The sequence below is a fragment of the Oncorhynchus kisutch genome, linkage group LG17 (genome assembly GCF_002021735.2).
Source record: "Oncorhynchus kisutch isolate 150728-3 linkage group LG17, Okis_V2, whole genome shotgun sequence".
Classification (NCBI taxonomy): Eukaryota; Metazoa; Chordata; class Actinopteri; order Salmoniformes; family Salmonidae; genus Oncorhynchus; species Oncorhynchus kisutch.
Genome location: NC_034190.2, coordinates 43656581 through 43676000, shown reverse-complemented (window position 1 = coordinate 43676000; position 19420 = coordinate 43656581). Strand labels below are relative to the sequence as shown.

Genomic DNA, 19420 nt, shown 5'->3' with positions numbered 1-19420 from the left:
GTTGGTTTGGATATCATTACATGATTGTTATCATCTCTCAGAGCAGATACAGATAAATCAATGTCATGATCGTGAATATGACTTCATCTGGAAATCTGTGACTTTTTCTTCCACTACCCCAGGAGGACCCTGCAGATCAATTAACAAGTGTATTTTGTGGTGAGGTTTATAGGAAAAACCTATTGGGAAGCCACAATGGAATGTTTGCATAATAAATGAAAAGACAAGACACTGGCCATAGGCACTGCCCAAAAATGAACTTAAAAGAAGTAGCCTATGCAACTAGCCTATTCAAATGAAAAATCTGTACCACTCCACTTGTAAATATTTCCTAATCTTAGTTGCCAATAACAGCAAGACAGACATAAACCTTCAGATGTAATAGTCAACTTGTTTCTCTTTCTATAGTTTTCCCAGAGGAATGGATGATCATGACTGACCGGCTGTTTGATGACAAGCAGTACATTTCAACCAAAGAATCACCAACCACAAATAGATGGCTTCTTGAGTGCATTTATTTATGGATTCATGATATATATTAATATCTTTAAGTAACCTATACCCTTAAACTTTGAATATAACATTAGAGAATTCATTTGTCTCTGCCACTTCATCAGAGAGATCACAAAAAGGCACATGGAAAGGGATACCTTTATCAATCTGCATTATTAAATGAAAAGTGTGAATGGAGTGCAGGGGTCCAAAAATAGCTTTCATTTTTGCCTCATGTTCCTCAATTATTCTGTAGGGAAAGTGTTCCACTCAAGGACTGTTCAGGTTAATTTAAGTAGAAGTGCACCTCTTATTAGGTGGAAGTACAAAGTTTTTGTGCAATCATTCCCAATCACATTTTAATTTGGCGGCAGGTTAGCCTAGTGGTTAGAGTGTTGGACTAGTAACTGGAAGGTTGCAAGTTCAAACCCCTGAGCTGACAAGGTACAAATCTGTCGTTCTGCCCCTGAACAGGCAGTTAACCCACTGTTCCTAGGCCATCATTGAAAATAAGAATTGGTTTTTAACTGACTTGCCTAGTTAGATAATGGTATAGTAAAAAATAATAATAAAATAAAAACAGCATTTGTTATGTTATATGATGATAAAGACTATGGTTTTAACGCCTTCATTGAATGATCTTACAACACATCCACAGACTGTAGGCTAGGCTATGTGATCTGTATGCAAAATACAATTATGAACTTGGCTCGCTTACATTTATAGATTTATCAAAATTACATATTCATCAAAAATAATCTGAAGAGGGTTTTGTATCAAATAATGTCGGCTAAATGTTGTATCAGCACATATCTTCTTCTCAAACTATAGTGTTGCAAAATCAATTACCACCTTCCCACTGGGCACACATGAAATTACGTTGAACCAATGTGGAATAGACGTTGAAATCTTGTATGTACCTGTGGGTTGTTCCTTAGAAGGTTGAGGATAGTTTTTTTACTTTCAAGTACACTGAAAAAATATAAACACACCATGCAACAATTTCCAAGATTTTATTGAGTTACAGCTCCTATAAGGAAATCAGTCAATTGAAATAAATTATTTCACATGAATGGAAATCTATGGATTTCACATGAATGGGAATACAGATATGCATCTGTTGGTCACAGACACATTTTTAAATAAGGTAGGGTCATGGTGGATCAGAAAACCAGTGAGTATCTGATGTGACCACCATTTGCCTCAAGCAGCACAACACATCTCCTTCGCATAGAGTTGATCAGGTTGTTGATTGTGGCCTGTGGAATGTTGTCCCACTCCTCTTCAAAGGCTGTGCGAAGTTTCTGGATATTGGCTGGAACTGGAACACTCTGCGGTGCACGATCCAGAGCATCCCAAACATTCTCAATGGGTGAAATGTCTGGTGACTATGCAGGTCATGGGAGAACTGAGAAATGTTCAGATTACACGTGGTCTGCGTTTGTAAGGCCGGTTGGACGTACTGCCAAAATTCTCAAAAATGACATTTGAGGTGGCTTATGGTACAGAAATTAACATTAAATTCTCTGGTAACAGCTCTGGTGGACAGTCCTGCAGTAAGCATCCATGCTCCCTCGAAACTTGAGACATCTGTGGCATTGTGTTGTGACAAAACTGCACATTTTAGAGTGGCTTTTTATTATCCCCAGCACAAGGTGCACCTGTGTAATGATCATGCTGTTTAATCCTCTTCTTGATATGCCACACCTGTCAGGTGGATGGATAACTTGGGCAAAGGAAAAATGCTCACTAACAGCGATGTATACAAATCTGTGCACAAAATGTGAGAGAAATACGCTTCTTGTGTGTATGGAACATTCCTGGGATCTTTTACTTCAGCTCATGAAACATGGGACTAACACTTCACATGTTGCGTTTATATTTTTGTTCAGTGTAGATGCATTTATGGCCCATTTTACCTGGGCCCTGTCAAAAACAAATGAGGGTGCGAATCTGAAAAGGGGAGGAGTCATCTACAGGCAGAAAAATGATGGCCACAACCTGAAGATCCGAAAATGACGGGAGAGCAGAGCAGCAGTGGGGGAGGAGACTTGCACAGTGGTAACCTTTTCAGCTGACTATGCTACGATGTTTAAAAATACCTTGACAACTAAGCAGGATAGCGGTGACTTTTCAGGTTTGACCTACCAATTTGTCTTTATTTCTTGTGACACCCAATACGTTTAAATGATGGATATGGAGGCTTTTGAGTTGGTTTTATTTTCATACAGATGAGAAAGTGAAAGGGAGAAAAGAGGAATGTCTTACCAAAAATAACAAGGTCAGTTTGGGGTTTCATCTTCTGCATCTCTCAATAGTATAGGTAGCTATTTCACAACATTAATCAGTTGTATCATTCAGCAGTGTCATATTTAACGTTATTTCCTAAATTATTAGTCTCTTTCATTACCATCCATTCTAAAGACTAACTTAGCTAGCACACTCCTCGATTAGACTGCATCTTCTCAACGGAAGGTTAACAACAGTGGTCATACTTCCGTTTCTCGTCAACATCTCCATATAATGGATGGAAACGGGAGAAAATAAGCCACACGTTCGTATTTTGTATTGAATCGATTGTCTACGTCGATTTCATAACTAACCTAGTTAGCTAACTACTTTGGGCAAGATAGGGTTTTAGTGTAGCTTGAGCCTACCTAGGTCGAGCACACGACTAGCTGGCTAAAAGCGCGAGCCGTTTTCCGCGTATAACAGGTGCATCTCTCGCTCGAGCACTGTAATCTGCATGGAATTATTTCCAAATACTTTATTACAACTCATTTATTACATATTTGCTACCAAAACAAATCCACTCACGTTCGAAAATGCATTTTCGCCGATAAAAGGTTGCGTTGCGATTGACGTGTTGCAAGTGTTTAGCTAGCTAACGTTATAATGTTGAAGTCTAAAAAGGAAGCTAGCTAGTTAGCAATGTCTAGCTTGCGAACAGTCCACGCGAATCGGGGCAGGCAGGGCCCTCCTTTGTAATGACAGATTCTTATTATTTTGGTGTATCTGGACTATTTCGAGAATTCAATGTTAAATAATTGATGACCTAATTTAGTAGCTATGTTAGCCGTTTGCCAGTTCTGTGAATATAGGGTTATTGCTAGCTATATGAATATGAACGTATTTAAGTAACGTTAGCTACTTATTTTTAGCGCGCATATTTTGCATACCGGAGGTCTTTATTTATTTGACCTAGACTCGTTTAGCTAGCTAGATATTTAATTTAGGACTAGTTAGCTACATTGTCTCACCCTACAGCTAATCGTTTGGCTTTCAGACCTGGGATGTATTCATTACGGTAATTCTGTTGCCAAACGCTTCATAAACGGAAGCAAATGGAACGAAACGGGGAGGGACTTGCCCTAATTTGTCCAGTAGAATCTCTCGTTTTAGTTGAACGTTTTTCAACAGTTTGGATTCATTCTTACACCCCTGATCAACTCAAATAACTCGCTAAATCAGTTGAGTTCTCTCTAACTCTGTTTTATTGGCTATATTGTCTTACAATTTTAATCGCATGACACTGCTGCTTGGATTTCGCAGAAATTTTAGTTTACTTTCACCCCTTTTAAAGGTAGCTTACATACCCCCTTTGTCAAGGTCAACATTGATAAGCCTACTTACTACTAGCTAGCTGTTCAATGGTTGGGGTCTGACTGGTTAACTTCTTAGAGAGGGATATGGAACATCCAGTCATCTGAGATTGCAAGGCACACTTGTCTAGTGGATGTATTTAATATTCAGATCATGTGTTATCCAATGGCTGCTTTGGTGGATGTGTTGTGACAAAACTGCACATTTTAGAGTGGCCTTTTATTGTCCCCAGCACAAGGTGCACCTGTGTAATGATCATGCTGTTTAATCCTCTTCTTGATATGCCACACCTGTCAGGTGGATGGATTACTTGGGCAAAGTAAAAATACTCACTAACAGTGATGTATACAAATGTGTGCACAGAATGTGAGAGAAATACGCTTCTTGTGTGTATGGAACATTTCTGGGATCTTTTACTTCAGCCAATTAAATTTGCTCTTAATGCCACTGTATTTGAGGCCCAATTATTTTTTATTGTTTTAAATTATTTCCCACTGTACAGGTCAAATAACAGGCAAATAATTGTGAAGGGGAATGAAGCATAGAATTTAATGTAAACTCTTCTTCCTTGGTAGGAACTGTATGGAGCAGACACTATATGGGGATGAACAGAGCTATACTATTCTGACTGCAAATATACAGTAGGTAGGAAACCATTGGCATGGTAATAACATTTGCTTTACCTTACACAAGACATTGAAGGCCTAACATAATTATTTGCACAGCCCCAAGGCCTTATTCAAATTATTAATTGATGTTTTATGCTATTGTATGAGTGGGGAGGATCTATATTCACAGTTTGGTTGTGATTTAGGCGACTGACAAACCTTCTCAAGATTACAACTTTCCCTGATTGCAACTTTGCCAAACTTGAAATCTTCAAAGTACCAATTTTATAAAGCTTCCAGAGGATGTTCTTTCTTAGGCCTATTTCACCAAGGCCTATTATATGAGGATGTGTGTTACTCTATAGTGAAATGCTCCTTGGCATTTTGTTGAATATAAAGCACCTGCTGTTTAACAGATGGCCTAATCTTGGCTAACTGAGGCTTCCAACTAGGGCCTATGTCAATGATCTATGTTCTCAGGAATGGCTGTTGGATATAGGCTATGACTGAAAAGAGATGCACTTGTTTTAGGAGAACAGACAGACACAATAGACATATTAATTAAAATCTACTCAAGTCTTTACAATTGGGTGTGACACATCTGACTCCTTATGAAATTCACTGCTTTTGTGTTTGTTTTGATTGCATTATATCCCTCCTTGCTATTGCACTGTAGTTACATATGGTGCGAACAGCAACACATAAAATACTTGTCTTGCTTGTTTAGGAAATGGGCTTTGAAATCAAGCCTTGGTTTGAACACATGATTGAATCATGTTCAGGAAATGGGAATATGATAGAATCTAGGCCACAGTGACTAGAGCGCTCGCTTTGATGCATACTGTGGCACAAAGAGATTTTTGTAGAGCATTGCAAGGTGTATTAGCTAAACAAAATATAAACACTTTTATGTAAAAATGACAGGTGTGTTTTACTTGTTTGTGCTCTTACATTTTAAGTAAAGGGAAGTGAATTGGATGATCGAGTCTAACAGTCCATAATGTAGGCCTAGGGCTGTTTTTCTATTTATTTGGAATTTAACAACCTCTTCGAATGTAGGCCCTACCAGTTTGCCAGCTTGGCCTTGTCTCTTTCAAGGAGGCAGCTTTAGAAACCTATAGAAAGCGTGACTCAACTGTGTTTTTATTCAGACTGCTCTGAGTCAGGGTCTCCTAGCAGAGGAGAGGAGAGAGCCTCATGCGGGGAGAGTATCGGGAGAGTGCAGACTAGAATCATCTCTGATGGTTTGATTGGGATCTGTAGCCTACTTCTGTATGTCTCAACATGGTTAAGGAGTAGCATCAGTGGGCCAAAAAAACAATCCATCTACTGGTCAAACAAATGGTTAACAATCTTCTCAAGTTGAAAAGCAGATGACTGACAACTCAGTCTAATAGAGATTTAAGAACTTGCCAATTGCTTCAAATTATGCTTCATCAACAAATGGGAAATATGTATCCTTGCCTTGTAGCGGTACATTTTTGAGTAAGCCATGCATTTGATATGGTGTTGTGTCTGCATCCAGAAAGGCAGATTAGATGCAGGACAGTGCCGATCGAAGAAACCCTGTGGATGGGGCTTAATTTAACTTTCCAGTTTACCCAGATGGTGATCTAGTCATAACAATCCCATTCTGTGGCAAAAACACTAGTCCTTGCTGCTGGCAATGGTCTATCTACCTTTGTAAAGATATCCATCTCTATCTACCTCTGTAAAGATATCCATCTCTGGGCCTCCCGAGTGGTTCGATCCCAGGCTGTGTTGCAGCAATTGGCCCAGCGTTGTCCGGGTTAGGGGAGGGTTTGGCCGGCCGGGATGTCCTTGTCCCATCGCGATCTAGCGACTCCTTGTGGTGGGCCGGGCGTATGCACGCTGACTTCGGTCTCCAGCTGTGCGGTGTCTCCTCTGACACATCGGTGTGACTGGCTTCTGGGTTAAGCGAGCAGTGCGACAAGAAGCAGTGCGGCTTGGCAGGGTCGTGTTTTGGAGGATGCATGGCTCTTGAGCTTCGCCTCTCCCGAGTCCGTAAGGGAGTTGCAGCGATGGGACAAGATTGTAACTAACAATTGGATGTCACAGAATTGAGGAGAAAAAGGGGTAAAATAAAAATAAGATATCCATCTATAGCTACCTCTGTAAAGATATCCATCTCTACTTACCTCTGTAAAGATATACATCCATCAAAAAGTGTAGAAGTAAGAGATGGTGCCCGACTGAGATTAAAGGTATGATATATTGAATGAATCAAAGCACGAGAACGTTACAATTTTCATTCCATGCTCAAATGATCGGCTCTCATCTTTGACTGTAGACTGAATCAGTATGAGTGAAGGCTCCCTTGGAAAGCACTTAACCCTAATTTTAGATGATTTGCTGCCTTTGCATCTAAGTTGAGGTTCTGCCATAGATCGCATCTGATAGCGAAAGCAATGTGATGACAGCGTTTGGCCTCTGAGCAGCGTTGGCCGGGCTGGCAGAACAGAGTCAACAGACCAGGGAATATATATGTATGTGGTGCTGAACTTTCTCCTTTAATTAGCAACCAGGCAATAACAGCTGTCAGAGTTGTAAAGAGTAGGTCTAATTTTCCCCAATAGGCCATGTAAATGCTCTTTTCTATGCAAATGTTCCTCCTAAAGATGGTCTGTTATAGTTCTGATGAGCTGACGTCACAGCCTAGCTTGCTTAGCATTAGGATTCCAGGCGATTGGCCGACCCTGGGCTGCCTGTCTCAGCACTACAGGATTGTGGTTGGCACAGTCGAGGCCCTAATACCCACCCCCAGGGCACCTAATTAAAACTTACAACCAAGACAAATGACCTTTGACTCTGTCTGCCATTTCACGAGAACTGCTATTCTAAAAACTCAATGACATGCAAAGAGGAGATCAGTGGGAGATCAACATACCCTCTTAGCAAATGATTATGGCACATGAAATGTTTCGATTTTCTCAGTCAGTATCGTAATACTACTTTTTGCTTGGTCTTCTGTATTTTTTTCGCACCTGTTTGTACTTAATCTATTGTTCATTTAGTCAGACCTCCCATTAGATTGCTAGTTCATCATTACTGTGACAAAGGCAAAAACAAACTTGTACATACAGTATGTAAATATACTCGTAAATATGTTTTAGCTCTCAGTTTTGCCCCAGTCGTTTGTTTTGTTGTCATTGATACATTCGCCCACTTCATGGGCCATTGCATTGAAATATTGTTGGCAAAAGGTTCTTTCTCACTCTCTAAAAAATGTGTAAAACCCAACCCTGAATATCTGTTGAGAATTTTCTCTGTTATTATACAGTTGAAAAAGGTCATGCTCGCACAAGCATGAGAGGTCTTTTGGAGGCAAATAATGCTTGATGAGTTTATTAATTTAAAAAACTATCAGATTCTTACACGAGTTGATTCTCTTTCTTTGCAGTGGCTGACTAACATGGCTGACTAACTACCTGCCACGGACTCTTCATGGATAATAGAGGAAAACAACAAAGGAAACACAAAATAAAACCTCATTAATTATCAACAAAGACATTAAACATCCAGAAATAACAACCCGCCATCGTTCCATCACTTTGACTCCCAGTGCATGTGGCCCTGAAACATTCCTAAGAGAGGAGGTGGGGAACACATAGGCCTACCACTATGCACTGTAAACAGAGAGGCTGGGACTATGGAGGTGTAGGGAGAACCAGGCCTCCAGGCAGAACTATTCCCCTGGTGTTGGGTGTCCTGGTGGCTCTGGTCCAGGGCACTGTACCTGGGAGACCGTTAGTGGATGGCCTGGGGGAGATGGTGTTGGTGGACCTGGAAGCCTCCATGCACTCCACTGTCCTCTCCGACTTGAATGCTGCAGCCTCTGTCACAGAGGGACCTTCCATGGGTATCCCAGAATCCCTGGCTGCGGTCACAGAGGTGGCCCCCGTAGGCATCCCAGACTCTTCAGCGGTGGTGGGCCAGGGGTTCCAGTTGAGGATTCCACCCAGGTTGACGAATGGCAGTTGTAATGTTCAGGTAAGCACTCATGAGTAGGATGTTACTACGAAATAGGATTACTAAGACGTTCCTATTAAATTACTAGAGGGGCTATTGTTATGTAGTAGGTAGTGTAGTGTTAGCACACAGGTAGGCAACACACTATCTAGGTAACATATCTAGGTAACACTTCCACACTTGATCCCAGGTGGCATCAGCCGGGTCCAGGGGTTGCCAAGGTTACATTAAAGGGATACTTAAAGGGATACTTCAGGATTTTGGCAATGAGGACAGAGTCCGATGATCTTGTGGATAGCATTTTTATGTGTATGCGTGCAGTTTGAAGGAAGTTGCTACACGCTAACGCTAGTTAGCCTTGGCTCGCAAAACTACCTCTTAACTCATACTGGACACAGAGACATAAAAATGGTATCCACGAGTTCATCTGACTCCGAGGAAGTAGATAATAGCCAAAATCCCAAAGTATCCCTTTTTAGCACAGGTCACATTTCAGTTGAAGGCATTCAGTTGTACAACTGACTAGGTATTTCCCTTTCCCTTTCTGCCATTTTAACATGGTTGTCAGTCAGTGTCCCAGCTTGCAAGCCATTTCATGGCCATGAGGCCTTTAGTTAGTTTTTTGAGTCTTTAGTTTGGGCATGCCTTTTGTATTTCTCCTTTTTTGTACGTATTTATGTTTCGTCACCATCTGAACAATAGTAATCCGCTTGGACTGGCCGACCAAGGTCAAGAGAGACTGAGCTGGACCAGTAGCGGTGCTAGGTAAAATTACAGAGGAAGCCAAGCCAGTAAAAAATCCATATTACAACCTATGTTGTGATAATTGTGTTGTTTGCTCTATAATCTATTAGTTCATACGCCAGCGTGATATACAATAAGGCCGTGACAATAAAAAGACAACAGTCACACAGTGGCAGAATAAATTAAACTATACATAAGTTTGCTTCATTAATAACCAGAGAGCAACGTCTGTCCGGTGAAGTCCACAAAGTAAAAATTGCAAGTAACAAACAGTATATATGACCTGCAACATGGTCAAGCAAGCTAATATTTGATAGTTTACCTAACAACTACTGATTTAGAACAACGGAGTTACTACAAGTCAGGACAAAAACAACAGGAGCACTGCTTCCACTATTTCAGCCCCAATTCCAACTTAAACATTATAAACATCATCAAATCAACAAGGTTAAGCATTCAGACCCCTTCACCTTTTCCACACTCCTGGTTGTCCTGGCTGTTTGCTTAGGGTCGTGTCCTGTTGGAAGGTGAACCTTCAAGCTAGTCTGAGTTCCTGAGCGCTCTGGAGCAGGTTTTCATGAAGGATCTTTCTGTACTATGCTCTGTTCATCTAGTCTCCCAGTCCCTGCTGCTGAAAAAGATAACCACAGCATGATGCTGCCACCACCACGTTTCACCTTAGGGAAGCTTGGCATTCAGGCCAAAGAGTTCAATCTTGGTGTCAGACCAGAGAATCTTGTTTCTCAGATCCCCAGATCTGTGCCTTGACACAATCCTGTCTCGGAGCTCTACGGACAATTCCTTCTACCACGGCTTGGTTTTTGCACTGACAACTGTGGGACCTTATCTAGATAGGTGTATGCCTTTCCAATTAATGTCCAATCTATTGAATTTACCAGGTGGACCCCAACCATGTTTTAGAAACATCTTAATGAGGCTCTCAAGGAGAGTTTGAGATTAGATTAGTGCTGATTTGAAACCAGATAGGGAGGATAATTAGTTGTGTGGGGACTTTCTTTGTCAACCTAGAAAGTGGTTTCCAGGAAATGGTTCTCCCCAGTGAGAAAGGAGGTTCTTGTGTCTCTAGCTGAGACCTGGGCAGAGATATCATATCTAGTGTACCCTCTGAAGGTTGAGAATAAGGTTGATTCATGTGTCAATTTAGGAGAGACGTTCTTTGTTGGGTTGAGTGACACTGATACCCTAGGCTCTATTTGTGTTCTGAGAAATTAGTTGGTTTCCCCAAGTGATCTGTTGAAGTCAGTTTGTCAGTGAGTCTTTTGTTCCATTAGCTGACATGTGCTTTGTCACGGTAGAGGAGGTTCATCAGGTTTTGATTTAGCTGACACTTCTCTGTGTGCTATTTTATTTAAATAAAAAAATATTTCACCTTTATTTAACCAGGTAGGCCAGTTGAGAACAAGTTCTCATTTACAACTGCGACCTGGCCAAGATAAAGCAAAGCAGTGCGACAAAAACAACAACACAGTGTTACACATAAACAAATGTACAGTAAATAACACAATGTAAAAATATATATACAGTGTGTGCAAATGTAGAAGATTAGGGAGGTAAGGCAATAAATAGGCCATAGAGGCGAAATAATTACTATTTAGCATTTACACTGGAGTGATAGATGTGCAGATGATGATTTGCAAGTAGAGATACTGGGTTGCAAAAGAGCAATAAGATAAATAACAATATGGGGATGAGGTAGTTGGTTGTGCTATTTACAGATTGGCTGTTTACAGGTACAGGTAAGCTGCTCTGACAGCTGATGCTTAAAGTCAGAGAGGGAGATATAAGTGTCCAGCTTCAGTGATTTTTGAAATTCGTTCCAGTCATTGGCAGCAGAGCACTGGAAGGAAAGGAGGCCAAAGGAAGTGTTGGCTTTGGGGATGACCAGTGAAATATACCTGCTGGAGCGTGTGCTATGGGTGGGTGTTGCTATGGTGACCAGTGATCTGAGATAAGGCGGGGCTTTACCTAGCAAAGACTTATAGATGACCTGGAGCCAGTGGGTTTTGCGACTAATATGTAGCGAGGGCCAGCCAACGAGAGCATACAAGTAGCAGTGGTGGGTACTATATGGGGCTTTGGTGACAAAACGGATGGCACTGTGATAGACTACATCCAGTTTGCTGAGTAAATGACATCGCTGAAGTCAAAGATCGGTAGGATAGTCAGTTTAACGAGGGTATGTTTGGCAGCATGAGTGAAGGAGGCTTTGTTGCAGAATAGGAAGCCGATTCTAGATTTAATTTTGGATTGGAGATGCTTAATGTGAGTCTGGAAGGAGAGTTTACAGTCTAACCAGACACATAGGTATTTGTAGTTGTCCACATATTCTAAGTCAGAACCGTCCAGAGAAGAGGTCAACCAATTAATTGGAATGGACGATTAATTAGGGCCGATTTCAAGTTTTCATAACAATCGGAAATCTGTATTTTTGGGCGCCGATTATTTTTTTCATATATATATATATATATATATATATATACTTTTTATACTTTTTATACCTTTTATTTAACTAGGCAAGTCAGTTAAGAACACATTCTCATTTTCAATGACTGCCTAGGAACTGTGGTTTAACTGCCTTGATCAGGGGCAGAACGACAGATTTTCACCTTGTCAGCTCAGGGGTTCCAATCTTGCAACTGCACAGTTAACTAGTCCAACGCAATAATGACCTGCCTCTCTCTCGTTGCACTCCACAAGGAGACTGCCTGTTATGCAAATGCAGTAAGCCAAGGTAAGTTGCTAGCTAGCATATAAAAAACTATCAATCATAATCAGTAGTTAACTACACATGGTTGATGATATTACTAGATATTATCTAGCGTGTCCTGCGTTGCATATAATCTGATAATCTGAGCATACAAGCATACAAGTATCTGACTGAGCGGTGGTAGGCAGAAGCAGGCGCGTAAACATGAATTCAAATAGCACTTTAGTGCGTTTTGCCAGCAGCTCTTCGTTGTGCATCAAGCATTGCGCTGTTTATGACTTCAAGCCTATCAACTCCCGAGATGAGGCTGGTATAACCGAAGTGAAATGGCTAGCTAGTTAGCGTGCGCTAATAGCGTTTCAAACGTCACTCGCTCTGAGCCTTCTAGTAGTTGTTCCCCTTGCTCTGCATGAGTAACGCTGCTTCGATGGTTGCTGTTGTCGTTGTGTTGCTGGTTCGAGCCCAGGGAGGAGCCAGGAGAGGGACGGAAGCTATACTGTTACACTGGCAATACTAAAGTGCCTATAAGAACATCCAATTATCAAAGGTTAATGAAATACAAATGGTATAGAGGCAAATAGTCCTATAATTCTTATAATAACTACAACCTAAAACTTCTTACCTGGGAATATTGAAGACTCATGTTAAAAGGAACCACCAGCTTTCATATGTTCTCATGTTCTGAGCAAGGAACTGAAACGTTAGCTTTCTTAAATAGCACATATTGCACTTTTACGTTCTCCTCCAACACTTTGTTTTTGCATTATTTAAACCAAATTGAACATGTTTCATTATTTACTTGAGGCTAAATTGATTTGATTGATATTAAGTTAAAATAAGTGTTCATTCAGTATTGTTATTGTCATTATTACACATGTTCAAAAATCGGCCGATTAATCGGCATCGGCTTTTTTTGGTCCAATAATCGGTATCGGTAATCGGTCGACCTCTACTCTGTATGTTCCTCTACCTCATTTCCGTAATCCTTTGTGCCCAACTGCTTGATCACAATACCGTACTTATTCCAGTCTTCCTGTTTATACTGAAATACGTTTGAGGAGTTTACCTTGCACATAAGAGCCAGCTCTCTTTGTAATTGGGAACAGCCATTACAGCTGAACAGAAAATGGCCTTAAATCTGTGTGTGGATGGAGAATGGAGAATGGAGAGAACCAATACTTTTTGGGAAGTATTGTAGTCCAGCTCAAAAAGCTTAACTTTACGTAACCACAACCGCTTGATTATTTCCTATTTCCCCTTCTAATTCTCCCAGCTCGTATGGCTATTTTGAACCTACTCTATGCCAGATCATTCTGTTGCAGCAATTTGTTTCAGCCTTTGGCTTCTCAATAACTAGCCAAATATTTACATATTTGCAATGCTATGCAGTTTTTTTCTCTCACTGTATCACTGCTGAATGAGTTTTACTGTAGTGCAATTTGTTCAATAAGGAGTTTATGAATGGGATAAGATTAATATTGGCTCCTTGTATTATTGGGAATGATATCCTGTCACATCGTAATGTCTCAAAATGAAGGGGTGATGACTCGGGTGGCTGTCATTTTGTGAATAGGTGGTAACTGAGCAGAGCTTCCTGCTCACTTCAACAAAAGGTTGGTAGAGACAGCAATACACAGATGAAATGATTGAATGGAAAAGTGAGACTGGGTTTTCCATCTTCAGGGCTGTATGATAAACCCTTTTATAATAATACCCTTAAGATTACTGTACAGTTGGGTAAGTTTTTATTGGCAGAATCTGTCTTTTGTGTGAAACACCCTCTCTTTTCAGTGTTTTATCTATGAGCCATAACTTCCCCTCATCTCTAAAGCTTTCTTCTCTCCTTTTGCAGTTAACTGAGGTGGGAAAGGACAGCTTACCCTCCTGGCTGCACTGGGACACTGGGAGCTGCATCCTACAAGGCCTAGCCCTGGAGCAGGACAAAGGTGTCCACCATATCTCCCGCTCTGAGATTAACAGTGGCCATGGTCTGGAGGCCTTCTCTATTGAGGTGCATCTAGAAGAGCGAGCCGACACTGAGCCGGCCCTTTTTGCCCTCCAGGCTGAGAGCAACAACCTCCATTCCTTCATCTGCGGCAACGAGGAGCCCGTCACTGTCCTCACCATCATCTTGGATGCTGACCTCACCAAGATGGACGCCCAGCAGAGGGTAGGCCTGCTGGCCAGCATGAAGAAGTTTTCCGGTGTCACTCTGGAGCACATGAAGGTGGTACCCGTCGTCAACAACCGCCTGTTCGACATGTCCGCCTTCATGGCCGGGCCTGGAAATGCCAAGAAGGTGGTGGAGAATGGGGCCCTGTTGTCGTGGAAGCTTGGCTGTGCCCTTGACCAGTCCAACATTCCGAATATCAACAGCGTCCAATCACCTGCCAAAGACGGGTCCATGTCGTTCAAGTTAGGCTACCCAGTGGTGGGCTGGCACATCGTCAACAAGAAGCCCCATTTGGTAAAACGGGTCAGGAGGCAGCTGGGAAACACCCCCACTCCTGTGCCCTCCCTTCTCCCCCCAACGACTCATCCCGAGCCCCCTACTCGTATCATTCCTACCCCCACATCCCCTTCCATCTCCCTAGCCACTGACAGCTCTGTCCCCCCTGTCCGTGGCCCCTTGCCCTTGCCGGTGAAGCCCACTATCAGGCTAAGAGATCAGATAGCCCACACTCCTACTATAGGGGTTCCTCAGCCCACTAGGATCCTGGGCACCACCAGTACCATCCTTATACAGCCTACTATGACCCAGCCTGCTATTCCAGAGGCTACTGCTCTGCCCACCCCACCAAGCACCACTCGAAGGCCCAAGACTTCCACCAGCAAGAAAACCAAGAAGCCCAAGATATCCACTCCAGCGCCTAAGGAACCTAAAACCACGACTAAGCCACCCAGACACACCACCCATTTGTCTCCGGTTCCTGACTACAACAACGAGAAGCCCCAGCTACGCAATCCCATCGACGAGGTGAACGCCTGGGTGGGGACCTACTTTGAGGTGAAGATTCCTCCAGATACTTTCTTCGACAAAGAGGACGGCACCACAGACAAGCTGCGTCTGACTCTGCGGAAGAACCACAACGAGGCGGTGAGCGAGACCTCCTGGATCCAGTTCAACAGCACCATCCAGCTCCTTTACGGTCTCCCAGAGAGAGAACACATGGGCAAACATGAGTACTTCATGCTGGCCACCGACAAGGCAGGCATGAGCACCATAGACGCCTTTGAGGTCCATGTCAACCGTTTGTCAGTCAACGACAAACCCTCGGTCGTTTTTGCTGCCCGTTTCTACGGCGAACCCAATACACTGACCAACAACGTCCACAAGAAGATCCTCCTGACTAAGAAGTTGGCATATGCACTGGGCGACCGGAACACCAGCACATTGACCCTGCGGAGCATCACCAAGGGCTCCATTGTGGTGGAGTGGACCAACAACAGCCTCCAGCAGAGCCCCTGTCCCAAGGACCAGATCATTGTCCTCAGCAGAAAGATCTCCGACCCCCATGGCAGGCCAACTCTGGCCTTCTCCAATGCCATGGAGCCAGACTTCAAACCCATCAATATCTCCGTTCGCGGCACCAACAAGTGCCATACCTACACGTTTGTGCCCCCAGGAGAGGTGATTATCCCTGTTCCCCCTCCAGCCACTCCTTCCCCTGGCACGGGTCGTAGCACCAGTGACGATGTCTACCTGCACACGGTTATCCCGGCTGTGGTGGTGGCGGCACTACTGCTGATCGCCGGCGTCATCGCAATGGTCTGCTACCGCAAGAAGCGCAAGGGCAAGATGACCATTGAGGAGCAGGCCACCTTTATCAAGAAAGGCGTGCCCATTATCTTTGCAGATGAGCTAGACGACTCCAAATCCCTCCCGCCTTCCAGTATTCCCCTAATCCTGCAGGAGGAGAAGCCGCCCCTGCCCCCTCCAGAGTACCCCAACATGGCTGGCCCTCACAGTACCCTACTTAACCAGGATCTCCTGGAGTACTCCATCTACCAGGATGAGGACCCCAATGCACCCCCCTATCAGCCCCCTCCACCCTTCACTGTCCCCATTGAGGGGAAAGTGTCCCGCCCCAAGAACATGACATCATACAGGTCACCACCTCCCTACGTTCCTCCGTAATGCTCTCAAAAGCCTTGGCTTTGGGATGGATGAGAGCAGTTGTTTGTATGAAAACAATTTACGTAGGGATTTTACACACGTACTGTAGATTAAGATGGCTTCGACATGGATGGAGTAGGCGACCACACCTGTATGAGCGACCACTATGAAAACGTACTGTATAAGTCTACTACTGGCACAGGAAAACTGTACAGAGACAGTTTGAAACTCCAGCACTCTTTCTTTTGTTGTCCATCATAGTTGTGCTTTCGAATCTTGCTTAATAATCTTTTTTTAAATCGGTTCTTGCCAAGAATAATCATTTTTATCTTTGAAGATGTACTGTTTCTATTGTATAGAAAATAATGAAAATGCGGAAGAGCAGGCTGCAGAGGCCTTGGATCAAATGTCACCATGACAACAGACTAGGAGGCTGTCATTCACAAAGTGAATCTTTATACAAATTACATTGTATTGCTTTTATTTTTCTTTGGGCTAGATCTACTAAGATTTTGCCACTGTTATTTTTTGAAGGGAGCAAGACAAAAAGGCAGACTAAAACCATGTTTTATTTACATCATAATCTACATTTATATTATTCTCTTAATCTCTAGCCACGTTTCCATCCACAGTTTTTCTCAGAGTATAGTCAATCTGTATAAATAAAGATAAAAATCATGGCAGCTGTGATCGAAACAGGTAGTTTCGGTTCCATTTTATAAATCATATCGAAGTTAACTTATGGTGTGTGTGTGTGGTCCTCCATGCAGTTTATTAGGCTACAGATTAAATCATTTATGACAAATTCACAGGATGGTGAAAGTGCATGGTGATCTTGATGCTCTTTTCTAATAAATATTGAGTGTCTTATTCTGATGACAATGATGATCGATGCTTGACTGCCATTTGACAAAAGTATTCTCGCTCTTATCCATAATAATCCCATCATGTAGACTAGCCTACCCGCACAGCATACCCGCATTGTATCTGTACACATACTGTACCAAGGTACATATGCTATTTAACAGTTTTCGTGACAGAATTATTGGTAGAGTTCAAAATGCGATGGAAACACATTGAACTTAAGCGAAAAAGTACATTTTGTGTGCACTTTCTACATCACGCACTGATTTGTATCCTCAACAAGTTCATTTGGTAGAAAAACACCACTAATGTGAAAATGCTCATGTTTCCTTAATGCCATTTTTGTTTTTAGATTTGCATGAAAATCTATCTCCATTTGTTTATCCTTGTAGGTTGTATCCCCTCTTGAAAAGAACAGGTGTAAGACACCTAGTAAAACTAGCCCTTTGTGTCTTGTAGAACTAAACATTTGTTACTGGTAGCCTAAAAAGGACATGATTCCAAAAAATGTTTTCTTTAACAAATCATGTGACTGAAATATTCTCTGCTATACAGGTACTTGATCAACAAGTAAATCATAGACTCATAGTGAGTGAGCCACACTTGTTCTTAATGTAATGGGATTACAAAACAGGAGTAATAATGACATTATATTCAGCATATTAACTTGCTGCTGATCTCGTCCCTGAAACGGAGAGATCACTGAGTAGGCTAGCTGACTTTGATTATTCCGGGGTTGCCAAGGTAGTGACAAAGCAAAGCATGGCTGGCTTGGGCCCATAATGCTGGGCCAATGAGATGCTGTGACTAGATAACAGAGAGAACTGACGGAAGTAAAGAATAAGGCTACTAGATTGATCAACTGTTTGTTGCTGTTGTTGATGCAAGTTTTGGGGACCAGGTCTCCCTTGGACCAGAGAGGTATACTACAAAGCAGGATCAATGAGTAGGGTAGCTGACTTTGTTTTAAAAAATATATATATATATATTTATATTATATCGATTTTCTGGTTCATTAAGAAAGCTAATCATAGACATGTGTTTTTGGTTGTTGAGTCATTTAGACCATGCCCATTTCAAGCTTATCTTTCCAAAAAAGAAGTTATTTCAGAATATGTTAGCTGGATAACTCATTGATCCTGCTTGTAGTATTACACCCCCCCCCCCCCCCCCCCCCCCCCCCCGTAATATCACTGCTGCTGCACTGTATCGTTAGTGTTCTGCCTGCCTCTGTCATTATCAGTTGAGACGAGGCATGGGGACAAGTATATGTACATAATGGTGTGCCTATGAAACTGAAGATCTCCAAAATGTTACTGTTTTATCAGTAGAGTTGGTTTGGGAGGGTGGGTGGGTGGAAATCATTTTATATTTTGTTTGTCTAGATTTATGATCACGCTTTCATAAAACAAAAACAACTTTAATAGTTTGTGGGGGAAGGGAGATTTATTTTAATTTTACTTTTCCATCACCTGAAAACATTGCATACTGCAAAGAATACGATGGGGGGATGAAAACAAGTGAATAATGTAAGTTTCATATCTTATATCATAAGGAACAATGGTTGAAAAAATCTAATGTTTTTACAGATTTTTTGATACAGTCTCAAATTTGTTTTATGAAAAAATATGAATAAAGTATATTAATAAATATATTAATATATTAATAAAGATGAACTACTATTTGTAAAGCCTCAAAGACACTGTATGTTCCCTTCTCTGTTCAGTCTTTTTCCTTGGTGAAAACTGAATTTCACCACCACTGGTTTTGAATTATCACGTTTTTTTTTTACCTTTACTTAACTAGGCAAGTCAGTTAACAACAAATTCTTTACAATGACAGCCTATGGACAGTGGGTGTGCCATGTTCAGTGGGTGTGCCTTGTTCAGTGGCAGAACGACAGATTTTTACCTTGTCAATTTAGCAACCTTTCAGTTACTGGCCCAATGCTCTAACCACTAGGCTACCTGCCGCCCCTATTTCAAGCTTTGTAAACATTTTCTCACATTTCATATATTAATACTTCCATGAGATTGGGTTATTAGCTATGGTTAATGTCCATAAGATTTAACATGTTTACAGTATGTGTACTTAGAGACAGTATGGAGACTGAGACATTAGCTAGTGAGGCATTTTACATGATCACCATCCTGATCAGATCGATATGTGATCTTGCAGTTGAATGAATCAGCAACACATTTTCTCTTTACAAACTAGCTATCAGTATATTAAATTGCGTCATTGCTTTTCATAATCATAAACATATGTGAATCT

The 19420-nt window shown here is 41.9% G+C and overlaps 1 protein-coding gene across 8 annotated transcripts; it reads left to right on the top strand.

Annotated features, from left to right (window-relative positions):
* The first annotated feature begins 2535 nt into the window (after positions 1-2535).
* Positions 2536-18844, top strand: LOC109907719 (dystroglycan-like). 8 transcript variants are annotated; one of them, XM_020505866.2, is made up of 4 exons: positions 2541-2773; positions 4671-4736; positions 8125-8714; positions 14018-18844. In XM_020505866.2, exons 3-4 carry the CDS (start codon positions 8346-8348, stop codon positions 16301-16303), a joined length of 2655 nt encoding a protein of 884 aa, XP_020361455.1. In that variant the 5' UTR covers positions 2541-2773; positions 4671-4736; positions 8125-8345; the 3' UTR covers positions 16304-18844. The 8 variants fall into 8 exon arrangements, with proteins under 8 accessions (XP_020361458.1, XP_020361455.1, XP_020361457.1 ...); XM_020505868.2 differs by having other exon boundaries at positions 4671-4740; XM_020505867.2 differs by having other exon boundaries at positions 4671-4759.
* Positions 18845-19420: the final 576 nt, after the last annotated feature.

Bases quoted from the DNA above. Each gene is read 5' to 3' on its own strand.
- LOC109907719 (XM_020505869.2), top strand. From the start codon at position 8,346: ATGCACTGTAAACAGAGAGGCTGGGACTATGGAGGTGTAGGGAGAACC. The intron at 8,715-14,017 runs GTAAGCACTCAT...CTCCTTTTGCAG, and splicing joins ATGGCAGTTGTAATGTTCAG to TTAACTGAGGTGGGAAAGGA.